We start from the raw sequence: 20,389 nt of genomic DNA, 5'->3' as shown, positions 1-20,389 counted from the left end.
TGAACTTGATCTTCCATTTCTGCTATGAAAAATGAAAGATTCTCTAAATTTTTAAAAACTTTCCAAGTAGATTTCTGTTTTTCTTTAAGTGGTTATAGAAAAGTAGACACTGGGGCCGCTGATTTGAGTGGTAAAAGAAGCCCAACCACTAGTTGACAAACAATTGAATTGTCATAATATCACAACAAAAGCAGTGTAGTGAAAATACAGTGTAATACAAAATATAAAATTACTTTAAGTACCTAAGATGCAAGTATTATGCTGCTTCGAGAGAAACTTTTTGAAATGTAAGGTTTTACTGCACTTTAATAAAAATGGTTTCTTAAACTCTAAAACTAAAGAAGCTAAAGAGAGACTGATAAAATTTAGAAAGGGAGAGTATAGAACACCCAGCTCATATTTTGCATATCTCTCTATTGAGCACTTTTCCCTCCTTTGCCTCTTCTGAGGTATTGAGGGAGTTGCAGAAGGAACAAGCTAGCCACAATGAGTTGGAATCCTGGTAACTTCATTGTGACACAGTGTGCCATGAAACCTGTTTTGTTTGTTTTAATTTGCAACCTTGTTTTTACTCAACTTGCCTAAAGTTTAATGAATGTGAAATAAAAATTTCCAAGTTTTATAGTCATCAATCACTCATACAGCATATTGTATGTAATTTTTAATAGCTATAGATTTTTCAAGCATTTTCTACTCAGACTTGAGTGCTTGAGATGGATTATCTTAGTAAATGAATCAAAGTTTTAAAAAGAGGACCAAAGGTCATATTGAGGTCATAAAATACTGTCTGCTCAAATTTGCTTGGTAGTTATCCTTTAGATCTAGTAGGCATTTCAGTATTTGTTGGAAAAAATCCAGTGAATGCTATACAAAAATAACCTATTTCTCTTGTCTCATACACATACCCTTACTTATAAGACAACCTGTTGTTAACAGAATATAGGAGGACATACCCTATTCATAAAGGGGGAAAAATTGTACTTCTCACATACTTTATAACCAAGTGTGTACCTAATTATGGAGAACATCCTTTCTCTGTCACCTGTGACTACAAAGAAGAGGAAACTAAATTGCTTTTTCCTGCCTTATTGTCCATAGGTTTAATAAGAGTCCAGAACCAAAACCAAACCAGATTCTTGAATAGGAATTGCTAGGTCAGCATATAAGAGTAAGATTACCTAAAGTATAAACATGTATTATCCACACATAAGAACACCAGCACGAGAATGGGAAGAGTGTGTGGGCTAGACGTTGATATCTTTCGATCTCAGCCAAGTATGAGACTCGAGCAGGAAATTTTTAAATTTGTGCATTGGTTATAGTTAGGGATTCAGAAAAGAAGCCAGTCACAAGGAAGCAAGGGAGTCAACAGCAACAAGTGGTTACTACAACAACCAGTGCATGATCTCAAGGTAGGGCACATCAGCTCTTTTTTTTTTTTTTTTTTTTTTTAGAGAGGGAGGTTTTTTTGTTTGGTTGGTTGGTTTTGTTTTGGCCATAGGGTGTATGCGCTCCAGAAAGACAAAGAGAGACAGAAAGTGAGAAATCACCCCCTGGGGGGATGGCCATGCTGCAGTCCCTTCTCCTCCATTCTTCTCTCGGGATCTTGGGCATGCACTCACACTCGCCCAGCATGAGTTTAAGCCACTGGATCCGGGACTCGATCCATGGTCAACTACATGGGAGTCCAGCAACATAGCCATTATTACGCTAGCTATTATGCTAACTGCTAGTCCCGGGCACATCAGTTCTTTACCCCAGTTTTAAGTTGGTGGTGCCTATAACCTAACGAAGGTTTGGTAAATAATTGTCACTTGCACCGCCCTCCAGCTCTCACTGCAGATGTTTCTTGTCCACCTTTCTTGCTGAACTATGATGCCTTCTCAGGGCTCAGAATTATTTTCAACATAATACTCTAGGCAGCTATTACCAGTTGATCAGAGTTGATGTGTCAGATGAAATCTGTTTACCAGGTCTACCTAGAGGCTCCTGTCATTACTGTTGATTTTAGCTGAATGCTTAGACCTCTGGAAGGATGGGAAAAGATTGAAGGTAACATATATAAACATGTATAAGCTTAGAAGCTTTTCTCCTAGGGTTTAAGGAAGCCTGTTGTTGGAGAACTGAATTCAGTATATGAATATTCAAAAACATATAGGTTTATTCTATCCCTGCAGGCTTATGATGTTAGATCATCATGATCTCTGGAATTTATTGCCAGGTTGTGGATTTAACTTAGCTATTAATTGGTGATATATATGGTTTACTTATATTCTGTAACACTTTCTCAAAATTTGACCTTTTCTGGAAACCCTGCTCCTAAATGCTTTAAGGTGATTCTGTTTTTTCATTCTATATGGTTAACTTATATTCTGTAAGTAATTTCTCAAAATTTGACCTTTTCTGGAAACCCTGCTCCTAAATGCTTTAAGGTGATTCTGTTTTTTCATTCAATCCTAAATAAAGGTTGTTTCACAAAGCTTAATTAATCTTACTGTTCAGATATAATAATTTTTTTACTGACATACTGAATACTTTTCATGAAAATGAACACTGTGACTATCTGTATTTATCAGCAAACTAAGTAGATGTGAAAAATTTTAAATCTAGGTAGATCATGCTCAAATTAATGTTACTTTTCATAACATACTTTAAATTTTGAGTCATTTAAACAAAATGACTGAAAATTTTTCAAACTCTCAGAGTGAAGATATTTTTTTTCTCTTCATTTGTAAGTACAAGTTTTACTAGTCTTTTTAATTGAGGTAAATTATTTGTCATGGGGATTTGCTTCTAGCCTCTAGGAAACGACATAAAAAAGATGATGATAAAGCTTGGGAATATGAAGAGCGTGACAGACGAAGCTCTGGGGACCATAGGAGAAGTGGCCACTCTCATGAAGGAAGAAGGAGTTCAGGTGGTGGTCGTTATCGAAACCGAAGTCCATCAGATTCTGACATGGAAGATTACTCTCCTCCTCCCAGCCTTAGTGAGGGTAATTTATCAGTGTCAACGAGTTTCTTATGTAAACCAATTTAAATGTAGGGCTTTAGCTTTGAAGAATGTTTTATAACTTTTTATGAGTTAATTACTTCATAATCCCTAATTTTTAATCGAGTCAAAAGTATAAATTGAGATTTACAGTGATTGTTTAAGTATTTAATTAAAGTTCAGGAAGAAACTAGAAACAAAAATGGTAGTATTTTAAGTTGTCATTCTTATGTTCAGTATTTCATTTGTTCATTTTAGTCGCTAGAAAAATGAAGAAAAGAGAAAAACAGAAGAAAAGAAAAGCTTATGAACCAAAACTAACTCCTGAAGGTAACATTCTAGTATATTTAATTTGTCTTTATTTATAATCTTTAACTTTGCATGTCTACTTGAAATATGGATCTTAAAACTTTTTTCTGTCTTGTAGAAATGATGGACTCTTCAACTTTTAAGAGATTCACAGCCTCGATAGAGAATATTTTGGATAATTTGGAAGATATGGATTTTACTGCATTTGGTAAAATAAATTTAAAATATATTTACTTACCTCTGCTGTGTGTTTAGCTTTTTCCTGATTACTCTAGAAGATACAGAGGTGTGACTTACATTATCAAGAAACTTGAAGTCTAGTTGTAGAGTCAGATCTAGCCTTTATTAACAAGAAATTGAAAATTTTAATACAAAATCCAGCACTAAATTGGTCAAGTATTGATTCTTAAGAATCTTGAGAATGCAGCTACCATAGTAAGTAAAGTAGAAAGTCCTTAAGCAGGTGAGGCTTGAGTGAGTCGTAGATAATGAGAGTACTAATAGAAGCAAAGATGCATAAATAGGAGTCTATCAGTTTATTATTCTGATGGCCAATATTTATTGAATACTTACTATATGCCAATAGAATGTTAAGATTTAGAGATACAGACATAAATCTCAGGCCAGCTGGTGGAGTGGTGGTTAAGACTGCTGGATCTCTTATAGTTGACTGTGCAGTTCAGGTCCCAGATCCAGTGGTGTGGAAAAATACATTGGGCACGTGAGTGTGTATGCATGCCCAACATCCCTGTAGGAGAACGGAGGAGAAAGGACTGTGTCATGGCCATCTCCCTGGGGCAGGGGTTGGGGGGTTTCCTTCTCACTTTCCCTCTCTCCCTTTCACTGCCTCTGTTTTCCAAACACATACACTCTATAGCAAATTTAAAAACAAAAAGAAAATCTCTACCTCTTGACCTTAAAGACTATAAAATCTAGTATAGAAAATGAAATAGTAAACCAATTAGGATGCAGTAGGTGTCTGAGTCTGTTCTTGCTAATAGAAATACCTTATAAAAAATTAAACTTTTATTAACTCATGATTCTGGTGTCTAGAAAGACCAGATATAAGCCTACTATCGTGCTGGCTCATAACATAACTGACAGAAGCACAGAAGTGGGATAGGCATGTGCAGAGAGAGAGCTTCTGACAGCCCTCTCTTTCATAGCAACCAGCTCTTATCAGAGCTCACTCCTCTAAGAGATAGAACTCTGGGTCTCTGTAGATTTCTTCAATCTATTCGTGGGACTGTCACCTCCTTAATGCAATCATTATGGTCCTATCACCACCAACTAGGCCTCAACTCCATTCAACATCAAATTCCAGTACATGAGGCCTACCATGGCATAGTGGTTAAGGCAACTGGATCCATGCGACTAATTGCATGGTGTGAATCTTGGACTCTGTAGCTTGAGAAACACTGTGTTCATACATGCCCAAAATCTCCAAAAGAGGAAGAAATGGTGATGGAATTGTAGCATGACTATTCTCACCATGAGTCTGTACTTTCTCACTTTCCCCTCCCCCCTCTCTGTCTCTCTGGCATGCACATACACCTCTCTGGGGAAAAAAAATCCAAAACATGAAACTTTGGAGGACAAACTATCATCCAAACCATATTAAAACAGTTTACAATGTGTAATGCTACTCTGAACAATCTTTTGCTACTTTTAGCTATTAAAAAACTAGTGTCTAGTGATAAGGCATACATACTTCAATTTTGATGAGTGCATTTACTTGGGAATGCCTTTGTAAGGCTTATCACCCTTATTTTATAAGTGTTTGTTATGTGAGAATCACTTGCCTAAATATCATTGTGTTTCCTGATTATTTAGAGTATCAGTCTCATCTTTTTTAAAACTTTCCAGCCCTGAGTTGGGAAAACTGTCTTCCGTATGTTTAGGATCCCCAAAGCAAGACATACGGCACTATCAAGTTAGGATTAGGATAATTTAAGTTATTTACAAAGATACTAATTACAGAGACGGGGCAATTGTGCTAGAACCCAGGGTTCACAGTCCTGAGGCTGTTAACTACTTATGTACCCAAAAGAATAAAGTTAAAGAGAAATCACCTTATGTAACTCTGTAGGAAAAAGATGTTGTAAAGTAGACTAACTTTAAAGAAAAACTACTTTTTGGTCAGTAGACAGAGCCAGCCCAAGGAGACCTTATAAGGAGCCAAGATATAAACACTCTGACATTACTCTCCTGCTTGATCCTGTGGTATGGCGGTTCACTGGCTGAACCCAAATAGGAGCCAGAAAGCATGGTAGTGTAACTCACACAGGGTAGCCTTCTGAGGCAGAATATGGTTGAGAAGGTTCAACAGTGTATCTCTAGCAGTAAAGAGATTTCATTTTCTCATTTTAGACAGAGCTCTTAATTTTTAGTTCCTGTCTTCTTTCATTCAGGCTTTGCTTGAGCTTTTACAGAGGCCACTTAGATTCTTATTTGTTCAGTTTGGTTATATCTTTTTGTACACCTAAAAATATTATTAAAATGTTAAACTTACTGGGCCAATCAGGTGGTGTGGTGGTTAAGGCAGCTCTTTCCACACAGACAAATGCAGTTCAAGTCCTGGACCCAGCAGCTTGAAAAACACACCAGGCGGGTTTGCATGTGTGTCCAAAATCTTGAGAGGAAAGTAGAAGAGAAGAGATTGCAGCATGATCACCCCGCTAGGGGGAAGGGGTGCTATTTCACTTTCTATCTCTTTCCTTTTCTGTTTCTTTTCAGCAAGCATGTGTGCTCTATAGCAATTTTTTTTTTTTTAAAGTTAAAGTGAAGCTTACCATTTTGAGCTCTTTCTCTTACCTAAACTATGTTTTTGTTTATTTGGTTTGGTTTTTCAGGTGATGATGATGAAATTCCTCAGGAGCTGCTCTTAGGAAAACATCAGCTTAATGAACTTGGCAGTGAATCCGCTAAAATTAAAGCAATGGGTATAATGGATAAGGTATCTCATTAAAGTAAAATTTATAAGTTTTCAGCTGACATTTGAAGTTAAAGTGCTTGGAGTAAATTATAAAGTTTACAGAAACTAAATAATTATGAAAAGAAAATTTATGATTACCTTCTGAAAGTTTAAATGAATTTAAAAAAAAAACCTGAATAAAAGAAATATTTGAAATTAGGGACTAGCAGATGACTTAATGGTTATGTTGCTGGACTCCCATGTAGTTGACTGCGGTTCGAGTCCCGGACCTGGCAGCTTAAACTCACACGGGGTGCATATGTATGCATTCCCAAAATCCCGAAAAAATGGCAAGAAAGGATTGCAGTGTGGCCAACTCTCCTGGGGGGAGAGGGAATTTTCACTTTCTGTCTCTCCGTTTCTGGCAAGCGCACATGCTTTATAGCAAAAAATCTCTCTTAAAAAAAAATAGTTGAAATTAGTCTAAAGAAAATCATATTGCTGTATTGAAAGAGATGGGGACTTTGATTTTTTCTTCCATAATCTAATTTTTTTCTCAAATATTTAGATTATTTAAATATAAAAATATACTAAATTTTTCTTTGACATTTGTTTTAGTCTTGTAGGGTCATGAAATAGCAAAGGTACAGTTTCAGTACATTACTTCCTATGATGTAAACTGTTAACAGTTTTTAAGTTAACTGTAAGTAGAGCCTCACTATTATAGACTGTATGAGTTATCTTTCCTTTAAGCCCCCTATTACTAAGTAGACCCATTGCACTAATGAAAAAGCAGAATTTATTGTTATTATTATTATTGATAATACCTTCTAACAATAGTAGCAACATCAAGGAAGGGGTGGCTTCTCATAATCTTCACCAGCCACCAGCTACCACTCTGCCCCCTAAACCACTGCATAATTGTGATGCAAATACAATTTCAAGACAGTTTCCTTCTCTTCTAAAACAGGATCCCCCTTATATGGAGTTGTCTACTCTGAGTCTTAAGTTTCTAGGTCTATAATGTGGAGATAATGATTTATTCTTTCAGAATAGTAAAAGAATTAATAAAAGACTATATGGGAACCAGCAGTTAGCGTAATGGCTATGTCGCTGGACTCCCACGTAGTCGACCGTGGTTCGTGTCCCGGACCCGGTGGCTTAAACTCACGCCGGGCGCGTGTGCGTGCGTGCCCAAGATCCCGAGAGGAGAACGGAGGAGAAAGGATTGCGGCGTGGCCATCCCCCTGGGGGGTGATTTCTCGCTTTCTGTCTCTATGTCTCTCTCTGTCTGTCTGGTGAGTACACGTGCCCTATAGCAAAAACCTCTCAAAAAAAAAAAAAAAGACTATGTTTACCTGTGGAGTTGATTCTAAACAATTCAAACCTGATTATTTAGTTTTTAATTTTACAATTTACAGTAACTTAGAAAATACTTTGATGTTTTTACAAACTTAAAATATAACCAGTTACTCACTTTGTATTTGTTCAGAACAGTGTCTTTATTCCCAAATAATGAATGTGGGGTGGATTTGAGTTTTCTCTTTTTAATTTGCAGTAGGGTGCATATACTTGCCAGAGAGAACCAGCAAGAGAGAGAGAAAGTGAGAAAGCACTCCCTGTGGGGCATGGCCATGCTGCAGTCCTTTCTCCTCCATTTCTCCCTTCTTTTAGGATTTTGGACATGCGCACTTGTGCCAGGCATGTTTCTCAAACCTTTGGGTTCGAACCCGAACTGTGTGGTCGACTATGTGAGATCTAGCCACTTTAACCACCAGGCAATGGGCTGGCTCAGATTTGATTTGTGAAGCCAGAAATTACCACATAATTAACAAAGAAGTAGTGTGCTGTTGGCTCAAATTAATAATTACTCTGTACAGTTAGGAATAATGCTGATTTATTTTATATATAGGAATGTGTTAGCAGTTCATTTTCATAATTATATATGGCTAACATTTCTAAGTATTTCTTTTTTTTTTTTTTTTTTTTTTTAGAGGTTCATTTCTAAGTATTTCAAAAGATCAGTTTACTGAGTATAATTGTCCCTTAGTATCCTCAGGGTTGGTTTCAGGACCTCCGTCCCTCCCCCTACCCCAGATACCCAAATCTGAAGTTGCTCAATTTCCATATATAAAATCACATAATGCAGTAGACTCTTCGTATGTGCATGCTCCACATTTGCAGATAGGGAGGACTGACTGTATTTTCGAAATGTGAAAGTTTTGTCAAAAGTCTTGGTAGTTTTAATCTGTTGTGAAACTGTCTAAAGCAATGTTTTGAGAAAGCTGTTCCTATACTCCAGAATAAGTAATCAAGCTGGCCTTAATATCAGTAACTCAGTTGATCTCTCCCATATGGCTGTACTGGCTGATTTGGTTGCTTGTACAGGCTGCATGCTAGAAGTGTGAAAGGAGATCTATTCGATCAAAAGAATATGAGTACCAGTTCCCTTCTGACAGAACTTCCAAATGAACTACTAATATTTTAAATAGAGAAAGCATCCTGAAGACATTTCTATTAAATAAAGCAATATTGTTTCACATTTGATCGATCATAGATTCATGCTTTCATTCAAGTGCTACCATGGATTTTAGGAAAAACTGCTGAGTAATACTGTGTATAGAAAATCTTTAATGTGTGTATATGTGTCTGTGTTCATATGCATGTTTAGTATCACTTCCACCAGGCCATAGAACAAACTCAGACTTTAAGCAGATATACCATAAGAGTTGAGCTAGTAACATGCATGTCTGTGTTTGCTCATCTGTCTTTCAGAAACAAGTATGCTTTTAATTCTTTGCATAATTTAGACTTAACTAGAGATTCTAAGTGGGAAAATTTTCTTCTTCTTCATAGTAATGTTATGTCTTCGGTAGCCCAAAGGGAATATTAATACCGAATGTTTCTTGAATAATGTATCAGTTTTAACAATGATTAATAAAAGAATTTATGTTGCCATTTTAGCTTTCAACTGATAAAACTGTGAAAGTCCTAAATATCTTGGAGAAGAATATTCAGGATGGGTCAAAGCTTTCCACTTTGTTAAATCATGTAAGTTTAAGATGCATTTTTTAATTTTTACATCAAATATTGTTAAGATAGAAATTTTTTCATAATCAATTTTGGGAAAATTACTCATTTCATTAATTTTACCTTGCTAGCACAGATTACTAGTTACATTCATTATCATTGCTAGTATAATTTCACTTTTAGTAATTCAAAATTAATATTACAGTTTGTCAATTTGTGGCTTTGGAATACAGTAAGAGCAATAAATAGATGTAAATTTATTCAGTATAAAGAAGTATTCTTTAATACTAGTCTTGTTCTTCCTTGCGTTAATATGTGAATATGTTTCCGTTTCCTTCCGAGAAATAATAGGTAGTTCTTTTTGTTGATCTTCCCTGGAGAAATAAATATTAGAAATCTCAAGCAGATTTCCTAATCTATACTAAAACATTAATCCTGTATAACAGTCTTATACACAGCTCAAAATGTTTTTGAAAGAATTAAATTAATTCATTTATATTCATTCATAGAATGTTTAGAAAAGTGACTGGCACATTGTAACTTCTCAGTAAATGTTAACTGCAGCTGTTAACTACATTTTAGTATGTCTCTATCAAAAGGAGTAGCAGCATGCTTGCAGTGGTTTATGAGCTGACTACAGTAAATTCCCGGAGTTTGCCTCCCTACCATTGTAGTATACTTCATAAATTGTATATGCATTTAGATTGGCCTTGGTATCTCTAACAGTAATGAATGCAAACACTGTTGACTATAGGCATTTAATATAAAAGATAAGAATTGGGGAAAATTTTTAGTTAATGGAGTGTCTTTATTTTTTTAAAGCTTTTTTTATAAGGAAGAATATATTGTAGAAATTTTCCAAAACACAAGAAAACACATATTCCGTATTCTTATCCAGCAATAACTTCTTTTGGGGGAGTTTTGTTTTATTAATTGAAAGAGGTTGTGTGTACTCAGCAGAGAAAAAGAAAGTAAGTACCCCTCAAAGGGGCATGGTCCTGTCACAATCCCTTCTCCTCCATTTTTCCACCCTTTGGGGATTTGGGACACACACGTGTACCCAGCACATTTCTCAAGCTGTCAGAGCTGGGATTTAAATAGCAGTTGACTATGTAGAATCCAATACCCTTAACAACAAAGCTGCAGGGCCTGCGCATCAATGACCACTTTTTTTTTTTAAGAGAGATTTTTGCTGTGTAGTGCCTGTGCTCACCAGAGAGAGAGAATGAGACAGAAGGTGAAAAATCATCCCCCAGGGGGAGAATGACCATGCTGCAATCCCTTTTCCTCCATTCTCCTCTTTGAATTGTGGATACACACACACAAGTGCCCAGCATGAGTTTTAAGCCACCAGGTCTGGGACTCGAATGACAGTTGACTACATGGGAGTCCAGTAACGAAACCATTCACCATCTACTGGTCCTTCAATGACCATTTTTAACACCTTTGATACGTATATACTTCATTCTCATATGCACTATATTTAATACACATGCTGCGTATTATTTTATTTTATGAGAGAAATATTCGTGGTATGTACAGAAGCTACGGGATTGCTCATTCTCTGATTCATTTTTAAATTCGTTTTTAATGCCTGCCTTTTAAACTAAAGGCAGAACTTAGAGAAACCTAGAGTTGTAATCTACTCCATTGTTAGACTACAGGTTACTAAAACACTTTGTCAAGGAATTGTGATATGCATTATCAAGAATCTAGAGTACTAAAGAAGTGAATGATTTAATCTTGGTGCAATTATTTCCATTCCTGAAAACCTTAGCAGTATTTAATGTGTGATGGATAATATCTGGCATGAATCATGAACCTCCTTAAATGACTCTTCCAAACAGGATTTTTTTTTTTTTTTTTTTGACTTTTGCTATAGGGAACATGCTCACCAAAGACAGAGAGGGAAAGTGAAAAATCACCTCCCAGGGGATGGCCATACCTCAGTCCCTTCTCTCAGGATTTTTTAGGGCATAGATGCACATGCACTCAGCATGATTTTTCAAGCCGCCAAATCTGGGACTTGAACCTTGGTCAGCCATGTAGGAGTCCGGCGCCTTAACCATCACACCACCTGCTGGCACCTCAAACAGCAATTTTAATATCAAAAGAAGCTACTTTTTTTTAATGTAGGCATGAAATATAAGCAGTAAAATGAAAGGTGGCTAAAGTGTTAGGAAAAGAGGTAGAGTTTTTAAGCATTACTGATTAGAAGTGCTCTACAAATATTGTGCCTTAATTTGTTTGTTTTCCTAAGTTATAAACTTTTGACTAGCTCGTATATGGAAAGTAGCCTTAGAATTTACAGTTTATATTTCATAACTAAGAATGTGGTTAAAGGTTTTTCACATTAGTACTAAGATTTTAAGACACTCTCCTGTACTTATAATGCCAAATTGTCAATGTGTAAATTAAAATGAGATGTCAGGGTGCAGCAGATGGCGTAGAGATTATGTTGCTGGACTCCCACATAGCAGACTGTGGTTTGAGTCCCAGACTTGGTGGCTTGAAAATCACTCCAGGAACATGTACATGTATGCCTAAGACCCTGGGAGAACAATGGAGGAGAAGAGATTGCGGCATGGCCATTCCACCTGGATGGTGATTTCTTACTTTCCCTCTCAACTGTCTCTGTCTCTCTCCTTCTCTGGTGAGCTCATGCAGCCTAAGGCAAAAACCTCTTAAAAAAAAAAAAAAGATGTCAGTTGTTGAATTATCCATTGTAGAAAAAAATTATGTCTTTAGTAGTGTGTATGTCATTACATTTTTATAACAGTTTCAAAAAATACATTGTTGTTGAAAAACAGGAATTAGGAATGTAAGTAACATTTTACTACTATTTAAGCTCTACCATTTACTGCTAATTTTTGTTTTGTTTTCACAGCGGCAAGCAGAATTTATGAATTTTTTTAATGATCAAAATGTTTATATTTAAAACAAAATTAATTTATATACACATAGTCTTAAGTTAAAAATATTAGATTTGTATGAAGTACACAAAAGATGAAGGTAAAACTTGCTTAAAATAATATATGTGCTTAACTTTGGATAACCTTTAAAGAATATACATACCTGAAAACCGTTTTCCATCAGTGAAAATCAAATATGTCAGACTTTTTATTTATATTTTAAACATATAAATGTGCTTATTTCAGTTTCATGAATAATGTACTCTTTTATAGAACAACGATACTGAAGAGGAAGAAAGGTTATGGAGAGACCTTATTATGGAGAGAGTTACAAAATCAGCAGATGCCTGTCTTACAACCATAAACATTATGACATCCCCTAACATGCCAAAAGCTGTTTACATTGAGGATGTAATTGAAAGAGTTATACAGTACACTAAATTTCATTTGCAGAATACACTTTATCCTCAGTATGATCCTGTTTACAGATTAGATCCTCATGGAGGTGAGTTTGCTTTTTTTAAAAAAAATAATCATTTTATTTATTTAAAGGGGCAGAGTGAGAGAGAGAGAGAGAGAGAGAGAAGAAGTGAGAAAGCAAGCTGCCAGGTCCAGAACTTGAACCATAGTTGGCCATGTGGGAGTCCAGTGCCCTTTACCACCACACCACCTGCCAGCCCCAAGTTTTCCTCTTTTAAATCAATATAATATCAAAATTATCTGTGAATTTTTATATGAGTTATAATAACTTAAAATAGCACCAAATTATTAGATTACATAAATTATAATAAATACTGAACTCGATTTGGGGTTTGACTAGACTATAGAGCTCTTAGTTCATATATATAGTACTTAATTCAATTTTAAATTCTTTAGGAATGATTAATATATAACAGAAGTTTTTCCTACTGGTTGGGAAAAATTCTAGATAATATTAGCTTCTAATTCTATTTATCACTTCCTTCTAATTTTACATAAAATAGTTGTTATATGAAAAATGGATTGATTCATGATATATGCTCTACTCTTATTCTTAACATTTATAATGAGCAGTGAGATAGTTAACATATATACATTTGAAGACAAAAAGGCCAGATTACATTCATGAATTATCTATGTTTAGTTTCCTGTTGTATAATCATGAATTAATTTAAAGGGAAATATAATCTTTCTATCTTGTTCCAATAGAAAAAAATAGAAATCAAGATAAAGTAATATTTTAGATAACAGAATTTAATAGCCACTGAAGTGTGCCATAGATTGTCTATTGTAAGAATGTTTCTAATAGAATATCGGTAGATAATAATTTTCTCTTTAAATATATAACCAGTTTTATTTGTCTGATAGTGTTTTTATGTAGCCAAAAAGGAATTGCATGCTCTTCATTTAGAAAACAGGTTTAGTACTATTTACTGAAAATCATTAAAAGTTAGTATTTTTTCCTTTCTTGATTTATTTTTCGTTTTAGGAGGCTTATTAAGTTCAAAGGCAAAACGGGCCAAATGTTCTACACATAAGCAGAGAGTAATAGTAATGCTTTATAATAAAGTCTGTGACATCGTTAGCAGCTTGTCAGAATTGCTAGAGATACAGCTTCTTACAGATACAACAATTCTTCAGGTAAGGTTTTTGGAAGCATTTTTCTATTTCTAGACTATTCTAGACTCTCTAAGAACAGAGTCAGAGTCCAGTTTAACCTTGCTCACTCATTAATAATACCAGCACTATATTAATTTTTCCCATTCAAAATATGTTTTATTTAAATGGAAGAACTAATAATACAGGGGAGTTTTAAAAAGAGAAATTTGGGACAGAAGACACATGAATAATGTACAGTAAATTCTAAACTCTTAATTCTTTGGAAGATAAGTTATCATTTACTTGATAGTATGTAAGATGTTTTCATCCAGGATAGCAATATATGCTTTTTCTTTTCTTTTAACTTTTTTTTTTTTGCTATTGAGCATGTGCACTCTCCAGAGAAGGAGAGAGAAAAAGTAAGAAATCACCCCTCAGGTGATGGCTACTCTGCAGTCCCTTCACCTCCAGTCTCCTCTTGGGATTTTGGGCATTCACACATACACACCTGGCATGTTTTGCGAACTGCTGGGTCTGGGACTTGAACTACTCAGTAGGCCATGTGGGAACCAGCCACCTTATCCACTATGCTACCAGGTGGCCCCAGATGTTTCTTGTTCTTTACATTCCTGTGACATTTATCAAACCAAAAGGTGGTATTAGAGGAACAGCAGCTATGAAGCAAGTTATCGATGTATGTGCTAATTTGCTTGAGTATGAAGGGAAGGAAATAAAAGAAGGAATATATGCTGATCTGGACAGAGAAACAAAATGGCCCTTTTAGCGTTTTTCCAGTGAGTTTATGACTGTGTTAAAATTTCTTTTATAGGTCTCATCAATGGGAATAACACCATTTTTTGTGGAAAATGTTAGTGAATTACAGTTGTGTGCCATTAAGTTAGTCACTGCAGTAAGTATAACCAATTTGTCTTTTTAAGTACCCCAAAATAAAATAGTTTTGGTGTCATTTAATCAAAATATCCAATAATTGATATATATTCCTTGTTTTTAGTAGATTAATTTCAATTAAGGATGATTTTTAGTATGTCTCATTAGATTTTATGATCTGAGGATTTATTTTTCTGCTCCTTGACTTTGTTGGATTATTCTGTTTTTATAAAATTTTAAACATTGCCAAATATTTTTAAATATTCTAGTTAATAATTTTCTAATGTAATAAAATTTGAATGGTTTAAAATCATTTAAGTCTTACCATATTTTCCATACCCAACATATGACAGTGCTGTAAATTAAATTAGTATTCTCTTGTCTTCCATAAGAGTGTTTTAATTATTGATTAAAAATTTCAGCAAATTTGCCATTAAAGTTGTTGAAACATTTTCATTCTGAATGCAGATAATATTATCATCACATGGTATCATATAATTTTTTGTTTCTATTAATTATATTGAGTTTAATTTGGACTCTTAATATTACTTGATAGGTATTCTCAAGATATGAAAAGCATAGGCAGTTAATTTTGGAAGAAATTTTTACTTCACTTGCAAGATTACCTACCAGCAAGAGGAGTTTAAGGAACTTCAGGTAATTAATTATAGCAGAAATCAAGTATAATGAAGTATGCCATTGTATTATAATCATCATACATCTATTCTGTCTTATAGCTTAATGATACAGTAAAAGAAAGGTAATTCAGTCAGAATAGCAGGAATCTAACTTAGATATGTGAAATAACATGGCATCCTAAAGTGTAAAGATTTGTGGCAATTTTTCAGTCTTAGCACTATCGATAGCTTGGGCCAAATCGTACTTTATTATACAGTACTGTTCCTGTGAACTGTAGGATGGTTAACACCATCCCTTACTGAAAAAGAGGCCATTAGACTCCCTACTTTTGGTGTGACAACCAAAATTACCTCCTGAGGACAAAATCATCCACTGGTCCATGAGCAGACCAATAGGAAATATGGCTCATAATAGTCCAGGCAGTTTAAAGAGAATTTTATAAGCCATACTAAGGAACTTGGAATTCATACTTTAGACAGTGGTAAGCCATTAAGTAATGGTTTCCAAAGAGAGTTGAAAGATTACTCTGATAGCAAAATAGAGAAAAGGCATAGAGATGAAATACTCTTTAATCACTAAGCTCAGTCACTAAGGAGTATTGTCTATTGCTTTGGTCAACATTGCTTCTTTGCTGTTATAAGTAACCATCATGATATCATAATTATAATATTCCTAGTGTTAAATATATTGACCTGGCTTATAGGGTTATTTTAAGATTGCTTTGAAGGGTGTTTCTGTAATTATTTTTAACTTAATCATTTTGAGCTAACTATGTATTAATAAACAACTATTGTCTATGAATCTTGGAGAAAAACTATCAATATATCAAAGAATTATTAGGCTAGCCCTATAATCTAGTGGTTAAGAGAACTGAATTCCACATGGTGAACTGTGGTTTGAATTCTGATCCTGGTGGCTTGAGAAACACTCCAGTACACATGCATGCACAACCAAACTCTCAACAGTATAGAGAAATGGAGAAGGGTGATATTTTAGCATGACTACAACTCATTCAGTGGTGCTTTTTTTCTCTCCCTCTCTCTCTGTCTCTCTGCCTCTGTCTGGTGAATGCAAGCACCCCTGGCAATTTTTTTGTAAAGTGTTAAAGAATTATTATGTTTCTACTGTATCAGTAGAACAAAAGACTTGGAAACATAATTTTTATAATCTGTATCACTGGCCTCTTACTCTAGCACAGTTAACTAAGAACTAACCATGGGGGCCAGCTCTGTAGTACAGCATTTTCACCCTTTGCAGATGAAACCAAATTCCCCGTGCCTGACTGGGGATCAAGCACTGGCTCTTTTGTCTTCATGCTGAGTGTGTGCTCAAATTTTCCTGGGATCCTAATGGGTTGGAGAATTGGAGGAAAAAGGATTTTGCCTTGATCAGGTCCCATTGGGGGATGCTCCCCCCCTTTTCCCTTCTCTGCCCTTTCTGTTTCTTTCTCATGTATGTAGTCCCCTTTGGCATTTTTTAAGAAAGAACTGACTGTGTAGCAGATTTTATCACAAACTGAGTACCAAATTGAGCAGATGAATATCAGAATATTTAGGTATTTGGAAACCTTGAAGAAAAATTTCTTAGATTTTTATCTGCATTGCTAAGGAAATGTTGCATTTTTTCTTTGACTATTTTAATTTTCTGAGAATGCATAGGAATTTACATGGTATTTTTTTCTAATTTGTTAAAAATAATGAAACATAAGAACTCTATTATAAGCACCAAAATAGCGCCAAGAAGTATTGGTAAAGAAAGCATGCTATAATGATGTACAGTGAATGAATGTAAATAAATAAAAATTAAAATTAATAAAAAAAGAAAGCATCTTGAGACTTTTAGATGATAGATGACATGTAAAATGAGATTATCTTTATACTCCATATGATTTAAATTTTAATCTTTTTTATTAAAGGTTAAACAGTAGTGATATGGATGGAGAACCTATGTATATTCAGATGGTTACAGCACTGGTATTACAGCTTATTCAGTGTGTAGTACACTTACCATCATCAGAGAAGGACCCTAATTCAGAAGAAGACTCAAATAAAAAAGTAAGGAATCTTATAAAGGTTTTATAACTGTGCTTTTATGGAAGGAAACATTTTATATTCTCAGTCATTCTCATAATACTTAAGTTCTTAATTAGGGGTTCATGGCTGGGCTTTGGAGTCCTTATACAGCATAAATTTGTAGGAGATTGAGTTCTGGTTCTGACTCTTAAGTCTGCCAATGATGAAACACACACATTATTTTAATCTTGCTAAGTTTATTTCAAGATACTAAATGTGAAGTAAATATTTTCATTGTTATATATAATATATAAACAACATAGTTTCAGTATAATTAATGTAAAATTTATGTGGAAAATGAGTTTGTGCCCTCTATGATGGGTAAATCATAGCATGGTTTTGTTTTGGGTTTTATAACTTTTATCAAGACAATTTATTCAAATTCTTTAGTGTTACCCTAACAAGTTTAAGAGGAACAGAAATAATTTTATTCTATCTATTCTGTTATAGCCAAATATGAGTGTGTGTGTTTGTGTGTTTGATAATTAAGTATAATACTTAAAAAATAATGCCCCCAAAAGTCGAGGTCATTTTTGTTTCTCCCCGCATTCCCAGTCCCATTGTTCTGTCTTTAATCTTCCCATCCTTACCATTGGTTACTAGTATGAGTAGAAACATCATGAGTATGTTTATCTCTTTCCATTTATAATTTAATTTGTGTATTTTAGTATGGCGTTTTTTTCATTTACATAAATTATAGTGATTTATTAACAGCCAATTTTCACTCAACATTATTTTTAAAGTATTGTAATTCATACTATACTCTTTGCCTTGAGTTAAATTCATTTCATAATGGAATCACAACTTAAAGCAACATTTTCTCTAGGTACTTAGAAGTATAATTATTAACTGGAAATTGTCAATTTGCTCTTTAAAATGGTGTTTCAGTTTATATTCCTGTGTCTTCATTTGTAGTTGCTGTGAAATGAAATTGGCATCATGTTCTATTTTGCATTTTCCTAGTTATTAGTTAGCTTGAGCCCCTACATTTGTTTGCTCTTGGGGTTTCTGTAACTGCGAACTGACTATAGAAGCCTAACCTTTACATTTCTAATGAAGGTATTGAATTTTTTTTTTAATTATATTTTTGTGTTTTATAAACTTTCAGGTCAGGATATTTTTGATGTTTTAGTTGGTTAGAAATTTTTTTCATGTATTTTCAATCCATTTCTTCTTGTAACCTAGGTCATGATAAGCAACTATTGATATTTCATTTATTAACCACATATGGCACACTTAAGTAGTTTAATAAATTTAAATGAATTCTACCAGCATTTTTGTTTTTATAAAGTATTAAAATATGCTTATTGTGCTAAAGTGTCTTTTCTCTATAGCGTTTTAGTATTTAAATGTATTACCCCTATTCAGTAATAACATGGCAAAAGCAACTAAGCTAACTTGTTTGTTGATTATGACTTGTTATCTTTATAAATTCATTTTCTTACTTTAGGTTGACCAGGATGTTGTCATTACCAACTCTTATGAAACAGCTATGCGAACAGCCCAAAATTTTCTTTCCATATTTCTTAAAAAGTAAGTAATATTAACATAAATCTGATTTTGTTTTCCACACTATAGAGAATAGGTTATTTAATATGGAGATTAATCCAATTTCTTGTCATAATATGAACCTCGAATACATCTCTCAGGCTTTGGTTTCCTCATCTTTAAAATAAGTCAATTAATCTAAAATTTTGTGAACTAGCTTATATGTTAGACTCCAAAAATTAAAGTGCTAGGATAAAGTTCCATAGTTTTCGTCAGTAAATTTTGGGACATTCTACTTGAGTAGGAAAGTATGTTAGAGAGAAGTTATCTTCTATAAGAAGGTAACTCATTTTCTATTTCTCTCTCTCTCTCATCAAATTAAAAATAATAGTGATGATGATGATAATAAATAAAATTAAATTAATAATTCTTTTAAAAATAAAGAATTTATAGTAGGACTGGTGCTATCATTTAGGGGCTAAGAAAACTGGATCCCACTTGGTCATTCATGGTTCAGATTCTGCCCATGGCAGCTTGGAAATACATGTATACCAAAATTCTGTGCCCCATTGGAGACTGTTTTCTCTTTCTCTCTCTAAAACTCACTCTCATGCCCATTTTAGTTTCTGTCTGTCTCTAGTGAGTAAATGTACCCTTTGATAATTTTTTTTTAAATCTGGATTTCTGGGTTATTTTTCAGAGAGAAAAACAGTAGTCTTTTTTTCGTGGGGGGAGGTGCGGGTGAGAGTTTTGTTGTAGGGTATGTGCACTTGCCAGATAGACAGAAAGTGAAAGTGAGAAATCATCCAGGGCGGGATGGCCATGCCACAATCCATTCTCCCAGGATCTTGGATGCACTCGCACACGCACCCAGTGTAAGTTTTAAGTCGCCAGATCATGGACTATGTGGGAGTCCTGCGTTGTAATATTTATAACCATTTGCTGGTCCCAAAAGCAGTTATATATTTATTTATTTTTAAGAATTATTTTATTTAACTTTATTTATTTATTTTCATTTGATCAGAGAGCAAGAGCAGGGTGGGAGGGAGGGGCCAGGAAGCAAACTGCCAGGTCCAGGACTCGAACTGCAGTCAACCACGTGGGAGTCCAACACCCTTAACCCAATGCCACCTGCTGGCCCCAAACAGTAGTCATTTTTTACTGTGTGTTGTATTTCCTAGAAAGTAATATTAATATTAATTAATGAATTTTCTGTAATTCAAGGAAAAGTAAAATTTGAGAAATAGATTGATTTTTAAACCATATTTTCTATAAACGTGTTCTTATGTTCCTTGTTACTAGATATAAGAGAAAACTTATTTAACAAAATTTCAATCATATTGTTAGATATTCACCTAATTTGACGTTCTTTTCATTATTTGTCATTGAACAGATGTGGTAGTAAGCAAGGTGAAGAAGATTACAGACCATTATTTGAAAATTTTGTTCAAGACCTTCTTTCAACAGTCAATAAGCCTGAATGGCCAGCTGCTGAACTACTCCTTAGTTTGTTAGGGAGACTGTTGGTAAGAGTATAGCATTTAAAGATTATTAGATTACTAGAAGAC

At 34.4% G+C, this 20,389-nt stretch overlaps 1 protein-coding gene across 2 annotated transcripts in view; it reads left to right on the top strand.

The window, feature by feature from the left end:
- The window catches only part of NIPBL (NIPBL cohesin loading factor), a 135,977-nt gene that overhangs the window by 49,232 nt on the left and 66,356 nt on the right, over nt 1-20,389 (top strand). For both annotated transcript variants that reach the window (XM_006156317.3, XM_006156318.3), the window contains exons 11-22: nt 2,798-2,995; nt 3,250-3,321; nt 3,419-3,508; nt 6,153-6,256; nt 9,179-9,265; nt 12,430-12,661; nt 13,625-13,776; nt 14,564-14,644; nt 15,179-15,279; nt 17,177-17,315; nt 18,784-18,866; nt 20,215-20,347. In XM_006156317.3, the coding sequence (XP_006156379.1) occupies nt 2,798-2,995; nt 3,250-3,321; nt 3,419-3,508; nt 6,153-6,256; nt 9,179-9,265; nt 12,430-12,661; nt 13,625-13,776; nt 14,564-14,644; nt 15,179-15,279; nt 17,177-17,315; nt 18,784-18,866; nt 20,215-20,347 (1,472 nt within the window). The remainder of the gene's footprint in view (nt 1-2,797; nt 2,996-3,249; nt 3,322-3,418; nt 3,509-6,152; nt 6,257-9,178; nt 9,266-12,429; nt 12,662-13,624; nt 13,777-14,563; nt 14,645-15,178; nt 15,280-17,176; nt 17,316-18,783; nt 18,867-20,214; nt 20,348-20,389) is intronic.

The sequence above is a fragment of the Tupaia chinensis genome, unplaced genomic scaffold (genome assembly GCF_000334495.1).
Source record: "Tupaia chinensis unplaced genomic scaffold, TupChi_1.0 Scaffold000489_1, whole genome shotgun sequence".
Taxonomy (NCBI): domain Eukaryota; kingdom Metazoa; phylum Chordata; class Mammalia; order Scandentia; family Tupaiidae; genus Tupaia; species Tupaia belangeri.
This window is presented reverse-complemented; position numbering and strand designations above follow the sequence as displayed.